The 13,763-nt window shown below is 33.5% G+C and overlaps 1 protein-coding gene across 1 annotated transcript in view; it reads right to left on the minus strand.

The window, feature by feature from the left end:
* Window positions 1-3,187: 3,187 nt before the first annotated feature.
* LOC128982913 (homeobox protein Nkx-6.2) overlaps window positions 3,188-13,763 on the minus strand; it is a 38,160-nt gene continuing 27,584 nt past the window's right edge. The window contains exon 3 of the mRNA XM_054401982.1: window positions 3,188-4,705. Within this exon, the coding sequence (XP_054257957.1) occupies window positions 4,529-4,705 (177 nt within the window). The 3' untranslated portion in view covers window positions 3,188-4,528. The remainder of the gene's footprint in view (window positions 4,706-13,763) is intronic.

The raw sequence follows: 13,763 nt of genomic DNA on the forward strand, positions 1-13,763 counted from the left end.
ATCATGCACTGCATAGACGATCCAGTATGTCCTATGAAAATATGATTATGGACTTCTATTTAGCAACCTCAAATGTTTGTATGATTTAAAAGTTTGCATGTATGGTATTCATACTAACCATTTCGTCAGCGAGAACATCTATTATAATTTCTAAAGTCCTACTTTTGTCGGCATGCTATAACTTTCTTAATTCTTCATAAAATTGTCACAAATGAGGTAGTATTTTACATATTTTTAAGACCCAATTAACTGGAAAAATATACAAACCATTCATTTTTCAGTAGTTTTTATTAAAACGTTTTTATTAGCTCGCTTTCTTGTCCGGTACAAATTTTGCAATCAATTTTATACTAACTTCCCGATGAGCTATAGACTTGAAACTTGAAACATAGCTCACAAATGGAAGACAATGCAATATTATATCATTTAATTTTCATATTTCCCTTGGGCTCCACCCCACTGGCTTCCAAATTTTTCATGTTTACATTTTGAAAGAATGTAAATATATCAATTAATTAAAGTCAGCTGTAAATACTTAAATTTGACAGTTCAAAAAAGGTTCTGCTCCCAATAGATTCTTTATACAAACAAACATTTCAAAATCATTTGTTATTTATTTAGTATTCTATAAAGTAAACAATAAATTAAATAGATTGCTTTATTTATAGTTAGTAGATAGGCCATACATTCAATCTAATACATAATTATATGAAAAGAAACTCAAATAAACCTTAGATTTCCCACATGCCTCTGTCCTAATCTGATATAGATGCATGAAATAGATTTAACATCCACACACATTAAAAACTAAAAAGTAGAAAATAATTTATAAATATGTGGAGAGTATAAATACTTGTAAGATTTAAAACGAAAAACGTGGGGTGCATGCAATAGATAATTTACAATTACCTATTGAACTAATGTATTATTATCAATTGCATGCATCCCACGTTTTTCGTTTTAAATCTTACAAGTATTTATACTCTTCACATATTTATAAATTATTTTCTACTTTTTAGTGCATTTAAAAACGTTTTGTATTAAAAAAGTTTTTTATTTATAAATTATGTTTCCAAACAATCTATTAGGCTATATCATTCTGCAAGTAATTTAAACTTGAAATGTTTATTTACGTTATTCGAAAACTTTGTCAAGAGATGTCGAGCCTGTCAGTATTCAGCAGGTTGTCACTTACGAGACATAATACTCAATTACTAATCGGAGATACTATGCTCTAATATTCATGTTTCATGTTGTAAATTTAGTGAGAAAATATATGGTTTGTTACATTTCAAATCCGGCGTTCTTATTGGGACACCCATTACTATTGGTTTTACGGATTAAGAAAATAGAATGAAATTGTAGTAAATTATGTTCCATAAAGACAATTGAGAAAATAAAATGATTTGGTTTCAATTCAGAGGAATATTTGGTTTGGACCGAGTAGGAATGAAGACACAAATGTATTTCATTGTATATCAATATCCGATTCGCATCTTTATGCACTATATTCGACTAAACGATTCATTCAGCTATCGGGAAAACGTATAGATAGATTTTCTGATACAATAGACTTTGAGCGAACGAAAAAACATCTTCTAAATCTTTAGGATCTACCTATTACTAGTAATTATTAGGGTTTACCTTTTTGGGGGGGAATAAGATTTAAATGTAATAATACGAAGCTATACAATTCAAAAATTATCTCAGTTATACTTAGAAGCAGTAAAAAATATACACTGCTAATCCATACAACCAATTATGCGGCACATATCATAATTCGGCATCGGTCTTACGCACTTTTTACTCTGAAGCACAGACTTAAGACACGAACACAAATTGTATTCCACCTCACTCTTTGTAACTAAAGAGACCTTACTATCACGTTCAGTGGATTCGAGACTAGTTAGTGTTGGGAGTCTGCTTACGAACTAATCAATGGCCAACATAATGCCAGAAAAATCCTAATTCTTATTGAAATAAGCCTTCTGACCCTTTATTTTAGCAGCAATACCTTTCTTGCAATGACGGATATTTTAGATTAATTTTCGATAATCTAGCGATATCAAAACCCCCTAACTTACTCATTTGCGAGTTTTCTCTGTGGCTAAAACTATTCGGTTTATTTTAATGTATCTCAAAACTATTTTTTTTTTACTATAGTGGCTCGTTCTATGCATAGAACCTTAACCAAATGGGCTTATTTTCGTGGTGCAAACACATGTCATCCGTCATCAGTATGTAAACAGTTTCTCGTTCTTTAACCCTTTAGTTATGTCTATACACTTACCATTTTTTATCGTGATTTTTAAACAATAAAATTAGATTCACAAATAACGTTTTCTTGCTCAAAACTACTTGTTCATAGCAAAACATCCGTTTTTAATACATGCGTTGTGGGTCTAAACAAGTAAAAGCAATAATTTTTCTCACCTAAGTTTTAGTCCCTAGGGAGTAAATGTCAGCTGTTCTCAACTCAGTTGTTAACTTTGATTGTAATTAATTGCATGTATTTAAAGTATGTATCCATTGTTTTAATCGGTTTTAGCCTATTGTTGCATTCTTGTCAATAATTCGACATATCAGTGGTATAATTTACTACTATCATAGATAATTTACACTAACACAATCGTAATAGACGAAATGATTGAATTATTTATCTAATAGCTGCTTGTTTGCATTAGCAAAATTGAAAACAAGTTGGTAGTTGTTCTGAGAGGTCATCTTTGCATTTTAAATTATTTTTGTTGTGTAACCTAGTTTGTTTAGATAAAGGTGCAATATTTCGAAAAAATAGTTCATCACTGGCAAAAAGTTTATTTCTACCCCTCGCTCATTTTCCTCCGGTCACTTGAGCTCGGGTCGAAACCCGCAACATTAGCCCTAATGAAGAAATATACTATTTCGTTTTATTATTGATATTCTGTTTAAATGATAGACCACTAATATTGTGTTACTGTAAAACGACTGTATTATTTGATTATATACTCTTGCTTACGGTTGATATACCATTGCAATAGACACGTTTAATGAACATAAACCAATTAAAGGTGTCGTCTCTACAAGGTTCTACCATCAACTATAGTCATGTCATATTCCAGTAGAGGGGTTGAGGAATCAAAGTAAAATACAGGTTTGACCAATAACGTGTTTATTTTACAAGAACGCTGCGACTCTGCCCACAGCCTTATTGCTATAGTAACACATCACCTACTACTTAACTGTATTTACACAGCAAACAAATCTTTGGTAACAAAAATAGAAAATATCACCTGAAAGAAGCTATTGACGTCTACCATCACATACACTGACCATTACAGATTAGTTTATTACAAATTTGAAAAATTGTTTAGTTTTACCTTAACACTCTGAATTTGTATCTTCTGTGGAAAACCTTACGTAGTCATTCGTAAGATGTTTATACCCGTGATAATTTACACCTATAATTTTGTGAAATCAATAAATTAAAGCAACCATTTTTTATTCGAATTCAAATTTGGTTCGTTTGTACCGTAGGTATACATTTTACTAATCATTTTTGTCAATATCTTAACCATACTTATTACAAAAGAATTATATTTTATATTGGACAATTAATTTGCAATGTACTCCAAGAACTTTAACCGTTTGAACATTTAAGATCGTACCGCTTCCAATGGTTGTATTTTACTAAAATCTTAAACAAAACAACATTTTTAACAAACAAAAATTGTATGAGTCTAGATTAATAATTGTTGCAATAGCTGTCATTCCAAGTAATAAATCTTAATTATGTATAAACGTATACATTACAGAGGGCGTGATATATTAAAACTATGATAAATAATATATTATAATTATTCCATTATTAAATATTCTTACGCTATTTACAATACTGTACAATACTTAACATCGCAGAGCTTACAAAAATTAAAGGCGGTTATTCTACTATTCTGTTCGTTGGTCATTCTTAAACCACACAAAATTAAACACCCATGTCAGAGTTATTCACTATCTAAACACTTTATGCCAGTCTTCCTGAAAACTAAATGTATTTTGTAAAGTATAAAAGCTCTAATCAAATTTCTTATTTTAAAACACATTTCTCTGTTTATTAACAAAAAGTATTTTAAACTGTATACAAAAATGCATTGAGTTCGTAAATATTATGAAAAGGAACGTAGAGATGTAGGCCTATTACAAACATGTTTAATTGAACTTTAATAATCACAATAAATAAATTGTACAAATTTACTTTAAGACCGTTTGATGTTTCATATAACAAGTAAGTAACTCACGATACACAAGAATTCCGCGCCACTTCGGTTCTCGTTAAACTGTACGGTTCACTTCCATTTGTCACGCCGATTTCGGCAGTATTCAGTTTGCACAAAGCACTACTGCACTGTCCATGCTTATATTGACACTACAGCATTGTCCGTGTATAGTATGCCGCAGTCCCTACTACATTGTCCGTGTTCAGTTTGTCCCAGTGACTACTGCACATTCTCTACTCCGAGGGCCGCTGGGTCGGCGGCCATATTGGATGCTATATAGCTGAATTGCCGCAATGAGCCGCTAGTTCTTGTCTCAGTCGCTTGGCCGCGTTGTTTCTCAGTTCACTTTCCTCTTCACTCTCTTCCGCTTCCTCTTGCTTACGTTTTGCCGTAGCCATCTCCGCTGCGTGTTTTTTTCGCCACTTCGTTCGTCTGTTTTGGAACCACACCTGAAACAAGCACGGCTAATTAGATAAGAATCTTAAAATCTGCTTAAAATTTTGCTGTTCTGCTGTAAAAAATCGAACTCGGCTAAACAAGTTGCATATAAATAGTTAGTTGTAAAACACTACAGATACCATGGAGTGGGGGAGATGGAGATAGAGTGAACACGTTGTCGGAGCTCGTTGCAGCCGTAGCGTATGCAAATTCGCGCACTTTGGCCGCCCTTGATAGATTTTAATTAGTACAGTAATGTAGAGGCATTAAAAACAAGCGGGGAACACGATAAGAGAACATTAATACAGAGGGATGGTTGCTTCCCCCTCCATATGATAACATCATTACTGAGTAGACGCCAGCCCCCCCCCCCTCACCACCCCCTAACTCTCTCACTCTCTCGGCATTATTACAGATCGCATTAGCGTTCTATCCGATGTTACTTAGACGAGCTGACGTACCCAGTCGACTTCTACTTCATCCTCCCTAATTAATTGTATAAACACCAGCACTAATTGTAAGCCTTGTTTCATCATCCTTCTTATTGTTTGTTCCATTAGGAAAATAATTCTGCGATGTTATTAAAACGACAGACGGTATTTATGTCTAATTTAGTTTGTGATGAGTATAATGCTCTTCCTTGGTTATCCTCGTAGATTATGCAATAGACTTGTTATGTTGTCGAGACATTGGTTTGTAAGTTGTTGTATTAAACTGTACAAAGGTTTTTACGATGTATTGTGACTATTTTCTGTGATCTTTGATTGCGATAGAATTTGTCTAACACATTAACGATTCTGACACCTTAACATTTTAAGTTATTTTCCTATTATGTAGGCCTATACTTTAGGAACACATGCATAACGAATAGACGTAATATTGAAATAACACTCGTTATGAGAGCTCAGTTCCTTTTAAGAAAAAGATTGCATCCTCAAAATAATTCATTTTACAATCTCCGAGCAAATCTTAATTGAATGGAACGCCAAGCTGCCGGTCGACGACTCGATGTCATCGAGATACGGTGGCGGTGGCGCTACAGGAACGGAATATTACAAAAATGCTCTCCATTCTACCTACCGTGTCTCCATTACCATAAAAAGTGTGGAGCGAGATTCTCCGTTGTTATGAACTCCGCCAAGATTAAGCCGCGAATGCCCATTAAGTTAAACAGTTGTGCAGTAATTTTTCGCGGCGCGCGGCCATCGCTCCCCACGGCCCGCTTCAGGGATCTCCGCTAATGAAATCACACTTACCTAATTACCTCCGACTTTTATTGCTGCTTTTTATTATTTTCATCTCCCGGTAAGTACGCCTGACCCCGTTGTACACACAATGTCACTTAGCGTCAGGAATAAATTGAAATGGGCCGTTAAAATGTGTTTAAACGTGTCCCTGAAAGATCTATCGGTCTATGAAAGACTATCAAACACATAAATTTAATACATTATTTACCAAAAGGCTTATGCAAAAAGCTGTAGTTTTTTTCATCCTACATGTGGTGGGTGTTTAAAGTTATGTCCAATTCAACCACCTTAGGAATGGAATTAGTTCTCCTAACTAACTAACTAATCACTACCTATGTTATGATTCGAATTTTGATAATTTGTCGCAGCAGAATATTTGTTCCGCTTTGGGATTGGACAAACCCTCAACGAGTCACGACTTTTGCTTATACTTTCCATGGAAAGCAAACAATTGATTACTGCAATCATAATACACATATTTTGTGCATGCGGTATCAATCGTGAGTGAAAATCATTTTAATTTTTTTTTTTTACATAAAGTCTTATTTTAATCTCTGTTTAACTTTTACGTAATATGTATTTACAATCACTTCGTTCGTTCTATTTGAAACAACTGTAGTTAGTATTATTGAAGATGGTGTTTCATGTTTTAGAAGAACTGTGTGTGTGGTAGTGAGGGGGATGATGGGGCGGGTTGGAAGAGTGTAGCAGGCAAGATGTAATCACCAAGAAGGCGATGAATCAAGGAATGAAGCTGCCAGCTAACGAGCTCGATTGATGAGGAATACATGACGCTTAAATGTCCCGTAATTTGCAAATACCCCCCCCTCCCATCCCCCAGACAGCGCCGCGGCGCCGCGCTCTCAACACTCAACAGCTGATAGCATAGGTTCGACCCTCCCTTGCTGAACTGTACATCTCATCTTGTTGTCTCATGTTATTCAATGTGACTTGTCTTAAGACTCATATCCATATGGTGGGTTACCGTTAAGTAACATATTTCACTCTGTTTCGCCTTGTCTTCGCGAATGTTGAACAATGATTGTAACTACATAGTCTGTTTAGAGTTGTCGGTTGACTGAATCTATCTTATAAATCATGATACAAAAAGTATACACTAGACTAATGTAGACCTACTTGTCTGAACAAATCCTAGATAATTTATTTCTAAGTATAATATTGAATATACTAGTCAATCAACATTATCCCAAAAGCTATTACGAAGTTGATTTGGTTCATAAGTGTAAAAATATGCGCATTTCAGCAAGCAACCTAACCTACAGTGTTAAGCAAATCTCGTATTTGTTTTCATTCAACCAGGTACATAATAAAATCAAATGTACTCCCAAATCCATGCACAGTATAAAACATTGACCCAATATACTTAGATTTGTATATACCAGGCACACATTGAGGTTTTATGACGGTTTTTAAAAATTTAAATTAAATGATCGACTACCTAAATATCATAAAGATGTTAACAAAAACAAGCGATCTTTAGCGAATAACTACGTGATCTCAAAGATAACTATGTAACCGCTCAATATACTAAATTGAGTTAGTTTTAGTCGATTTGAATGGCAAGCAAATATTTTACAAAATATTATGGCTGTTTTATTACAAAATAGAGTAAAAGTATGCCTCTTCTAAGACCTCTTCTAACAGTCGAACAAAATATTATGAGATCCCTAAATTTAATATATGAACTTATTAAATTTGATTTGTTGGCTTACATGTTGCCACAAGTTTCATCAAATATTGGAGCACTTTGTACGATATAAAATTTGTCGCTACTACGTACACACACAATAAAAAATCCAGCGATTTTGGAATAGTTCTTACTATGAAGATAATAAGTCATTACTCATAGCAAACTTCGTAAAACATGGGAATTTTCTAAATGTAAAAACTCGTGCACCGTAACGTATTTTAGTTTCAAAGTGTCAAAGAAAGCTCTGAAATATTGCTATAAAATCAAAGTCGTAAACTGTAAATATGCAGTGTTCGTTAAAGAAACGAAGTGCCAAAGCGATTGTATTAGAGGGTATCAATATAAGGGCCAACATCTTGTGAAACACGCCATTACGGAAGGGGAGAGGGACTGTACCGACACTTTGCAAAGGAAGGGACTGTACTGGGGGAGGAAAGATGTTACCGAGTAACCAGTTATCACGGACATAGGAATAGCGAGAGAATGTTGTTTGAAGTGGTTATTGAGTGAGGTTACAAAATCAAACAACATAACTAATAAAATCGTTAAGAATCATGTATCGAGTATTTTTATTATAATATTCAAATGTTAGGTACCGAGACAATAATATTACTCTTGTGTATTACACTGCAGAAATATCGTTAAATAATCTATCCTTAGACTCACCATAGACCGAGTAAGTAATATCATTGACTATTGGAGGGTAATATCAATATACTATGAATGTAGGCTGTTGTCTTCAGTTCGTTAGTTCAACCAAATTATAAATCAAAGCAATCGCGGATGAAATCACATAAACCGACATAAAGCTGGACGTTTGTGCACCGGAGTTATCCCCGAACGTTTTTCACACTAAAACTCATCAATATGCATTCAAAAATAACGAACGTTAACGCAACCGAGAGAGCGGGGCGTGATCAGTTTAAAAGATGGACATCGCTTTGCACGTGTTTTTGTTATCAATCGGGAAATAAATTATTCGATTTGAAAAACGCAATCTGATAAAGAGGATTATGCATAGCCCTCGCGATCGGTGCATATAAAACGGGCTATAAAAGCCATCGCAAAAATACGCGGTTTACAGCGGAACGAGTCGTTCAAAAATATATTTCCACGGTGTGATCGAAACTGCTGCGGGAAGACCGACGCTGATAAAAGTCAATGAAACGAGAGGGTTCTGTTTTTCAAGTTATTTATCGCGATGAAAAACATTGATAGGGTCCAAACCGCCGTTGACTAATGTCGACCGCCGCAACGACGATTCATCAACTCTGCACAGCCCTGCACAGCACCAGCACAGCACGATAACGCCCGATATTATTGCCTATGTCTAACTTGCGCGATAAAGGAGATGTTTCACACACTCGTTCTCTACACTCCCCTACACTGCTACTCTTTATCTTTGCGTGTTATGTTACTGTACTTGTGTTTCATTTTTGCGGTTTGTTCCGTTTCCAAAACCGCGAACCCTCCCCTCAACGTTAATGTCCCATGTGTTCGTTACATTTATCATGTTGTAGCTTAAACTAGCCTATCCAGCATACTAAACATTTTATTGGATCATAGCTTCATTAAGGTAGTTTTAACTACTGTTGATGATAGAATAAATAATGTTTATAAAATAGATTATAGAATAAATGTAAACAACCCTACTGACTTCAAATTGTAAACGATAGTGTTTTTTACATCCGTTATACACAGCAAACTGTTATCCAAATAAATCCCTACAGCCCTTTATATAATTACTCCACTAGATGGTCAGTGACAAAGTGAAAGACAGAATCGTTCAGCGTGTACTTGCACTATAGTTCGTTAACATCACCGATTCATATTAATTACTCCACTAGATGGTCAGTGACAAAGTGAAAGACAGAATGGTTCAGCGTGTACTTACACTATAGTTCGTTAACAGCACCGATTCATATTAATTACTCCACTAGATGGACAGTGACAAAGCGAATGACAGAATCGTTCAGCGTGTACTTGCACTATAGTTCGTTAACAGCACCGATTCATATTAATTACTCCACTAGATGGTCAGTGACAAAACGAACGACAGAATCGTTCAGCGTCTACTCACACTATAGTTAGTTAACAGCACCGATTCATATTAATTACTTCACTAGATGGACAGCAACAAAGCGAATGACAGAATCACTCAGCTCGGATTGCGCTAATAAAATTAGAGCGATGTATCGCATCGCTAATCCTATCAGATCATGTGTTACAATTTAATATCGGGGCGCAAACTGTGACGAATCGCCCAGCTTTTAATATCATTTGAGGGGAGATCGGATTAGGAGGGACTCTTTGTGGCCTTGCGCCATCTGTGAGCTGCGGCGGCGACCCTCCAGACTTGGACCACAGCACTCAGCGCGCAGCAGGCACAAATATCCAGCTAAATATCGCTTAAGGTCTGAAACATAGCACAACTAAAACATAGCCTACTCCGTTTTGCGTCAAAAAATTCTAAAAAGAATCAATTGCGTTACTTAAATTTAATTATTGTAAATTTTTCTTGGCAAACTTACATTTTTTTTCTCAATTAATTATTTTTGTATAAATTCAGTTGTTTTATTAGTACTGTAGTTAGGTCTATGCTTAATAGATTATCGTGAATAATATTCAAACCCAATTTTAGTAAGCCTTGCTCACCTACTTATGTCGTAAAAAATATTTAAAATTGTATTTTTCTTTGGTGAGGATTGATCTTTGACTTAAAAATGTATTCATCGGGCCGGCTCAAGTTGTTAACTACGTATTGATATTGCTATGGAGAAGTATATGTGTAACAATGACACCAAACTTTTGTGATCATTGCTGTTTCTGGCCTGTAAACAGAACTAATGTTTTATATTAGGCGATACAAATATTAATTTGTACTGCAATCGGTGACATGGTTTTAGTCGCATATAATACAAGGTTCTAGTGTTATTAGAGACATTTTCTATTTTAAAACGTAAAACAATTAAATTACCCAACTATAGAAGGTATTAATGTAGTATTCAAATAGGACTGATACTTCTTCGATATTTTGATTCACCAATTAAATAGTTCTCAATTACTTACAACACATTTTGTCTCAAACTATCCATAAAACCATTTGTTAAATAAATTCACACGATATGCAGTTCATTATAAACTTATTTCTTTGATGACGAGAAACGTCGTCATTTATTTTCCCCATAGTAGATATGTATAGATGAATTAACTCAAAACAACGACTTTTTACTGCATTTCTACATAATTGTACTTAATTCAGTACATTTCTTTAGACACAATGCATTTTGACGATCAAGTTAGTAGCGATTTTCCAGTCGATTTGTAAAACAATGCCACCTGCATTTAGGTGTATGCAATCTGAGTACGGTATCCATATTGCATCGAGTTATTGAAGGCGCGCTGCGACTACACGCTCGCCAGGCCAGCTTTACATAGCGACTACCTGCTACATCCTTACAAGGGCATTTACATGATTTATTTAGATGAACATGTTTCAGTAATACAATTAATTGCTTGAACAACGCTTGATTGTATCACAAGTGAAATACACCACAACTAGTTTTAATAAGTAGTCATAAACGATTTTGTCCCTCATAAAGGTGGCATTTAATTTCACAAGGCCCTTCTAATGTAAACATTACAAACACGAGCATAAACAGGAACGGTCCGCCCTGATAAAACTGTACAGCATTGGAGTAAATGTATTAAAAACCAAGCGGTAAACATAGTCTGGTCGGAATACCAAGTGGTTGGAATTGGGCTAATTTGTTGTTGTTGTTAATCCAAATACTTACATGCTATACGTTCATTCTTTTAAATTATGTAATGTGTAAAAGAAATTTAAAAATTATTGTATTGTCATCTAGAGATATTTTATATCTTAAACAATTTTGTACTATCGAATAATTTGATATAAATCTATACTATTATATAAAAATCTGATGGTGTCTGTATGTGTATTACTAATAGGTGCAAAAACTACAGAACCAACTGGGCTTAAATTTTACAAAAATATAGTTACCATACCAAGGACCATTATAGGACTATTCACATTTCGATACTGACCATAGGCTTTGCCCCTTTGGCTTTAAAAGTTCTGAGGTGAACATTTTAAAAGTAAATATTGATTTGTCTCCATGGCTGCGATGAGAACACTAAAAATGTTTGTTTACATTTGCTTTGACATTTAAACGTAAACAAACAAGAAGAACTGCTAAACTGCATATTTCACAATTTCAGACAGCTGATACAATGAAATTAAATATAATATTTCCCATAAGGTAGGTTTATTTTAATCTAACCTTTTATCATGGATTATTTATTCTAAAACTACTGTATGTCAATGATTATAAAAAAAGATTCTATAACCGTTGCTGTATTAACTCCGGCTCTGCTTTGGATTTTTTAAAGTGTCTAAGTTATGAAAATAATGTTATTGGTATGTTTTCATGGAAACAGTATGAAAATTACAATGTATAGATGTTTTGTATGAATTTGGAGGCTACTTAAAAATTCGAACTGCTTAACATGTGTTCGATTAACTTAACATAACTTGCAAATCACATTGTTTTTTATATATATATTTAGGTAAATTGAGTGATTGTGTTTTGCTAAACCTATGCTTAAATTAAACTAAAGAATATCATCAATAACTAAATTGTACGTTGTTGATTTTTGTTTTCTAAAATTTGTTGTATATGTGTAACTATATTTAATTATCAAATTGTAATAATACATACTCTTATTTTATCTTAACATAGTTTTCAGTTCACATTAACTTTATTTGATACATTTATTATTTGTGTTTTGCCACACCACTGATTAAATTTAACCAAGGAAAATATCATAAAACCATTAAGCAGTACACAGTGTTCTTTTTGTTTCTAAAATCAATGAAATATCTGTTACTATGTTTACTTAATGGTAAGTGTGAAAATATAAAGGCAATGGACGATGCAACTGATTAAAAGAACTGGTTTGTATATTAGGTTGTTTGTTGGTATTTTTGTGGAGTAGAATCAGAGATGCAATAAAACATATACTGTATTTGCTATTACATTTTTTAGTCCTTGATGCTTTGATAATCATATTAGTTTTATCTGCTGTCTTTAATGCTAAATTATTTGTTTTAAATTTTTTATAGTACCTATAGATATAGTTTCTTTAATATTTCAAAAGACTGTATTGATAAGGCACAGCAATATTTCTAAAGTTTATAACAGCTGACTTAGTTTTGCTAATGATTTTTTGTGAGTGAAGAAACTGAAGATGGAAAGATTTGTGATTTAATATAAAAAAGAGTGAAATTAAAAAAAATGTTCATTTAAATTTAATAATTAATTAGTATTTTTGCAACTTCGAAATTGAAATTTAAAATGTCAATAATAAATTAAAATATATATAATTAAGGGAGATGAAGGTAAATCATGTATGTCAAAATTTTATTCGAAGATTTGGTCAGTTTTTCTCATATCAGCCTACACAAGATTTAAAATTAAGCATAAACCAAAATGGTGGTATCCACTACTTACCAGATTTAAAAGTCATAACTTAAACGTTTCTATTAAGGCTATAAAAGTTGATTTTTGTTTCTAAAAGCATTGGAGGATGTGTAACTATTATATATGCAACAGATGTAAAGATTAAAATGTTTCTATTTTGTGTCCTCTTCCCGTTGCAAAGCACGGGTACAACAGCTAGTTACTTTAATATTAATTAAGTTTGGAATTAAGTAAACCCTTGAAGATGTCATTATCAAGGGTGTCTTATTTATATTGTTTGTCATTCTTATGTAAGTTTGTTAAGCACTTGCATGTGATTTGTGATTTGCACTGTTCTAGATATTAGCATGACGAAGCCTATTGTATTTTGTAAATATTTAACGGTAAATAAATCTTTGAATCTTTGAATCATAACCCTCCTAAACATGTCGCGCAATTTTACTAAATAAAAAAGAAAGGAAAAATGGTATTTATTTAGACATGTATATTTAGCTTAGGTTGTTATAATTTATTTGAGATCGTTTAAATGATAAACAAGTAAAACCACTGTTCCTCACTACAGCAGTGTTTCTTGAATATTGCAAACTTGTATTTCAACTGTGTAAAG

This window comes from Macrosteles quadrilineatus, unplaced genomic scaffold, assembly GCF_028750875.1.
Source record: "Macrosteles quadrilineatus isolate MER2022 unplaced genomic scaffold, UCM_ALF_1.0 Scaffold_1__1_contigs__length_201487025, whole genome shotgun sequence".
Taxonomy (NCBI): Eukaryota; Metazoa; Arthropoda; class Insecta; order Hemiptera; family Cicadellidae; genus Macrosteles; species Macrosteles quadrilineatus.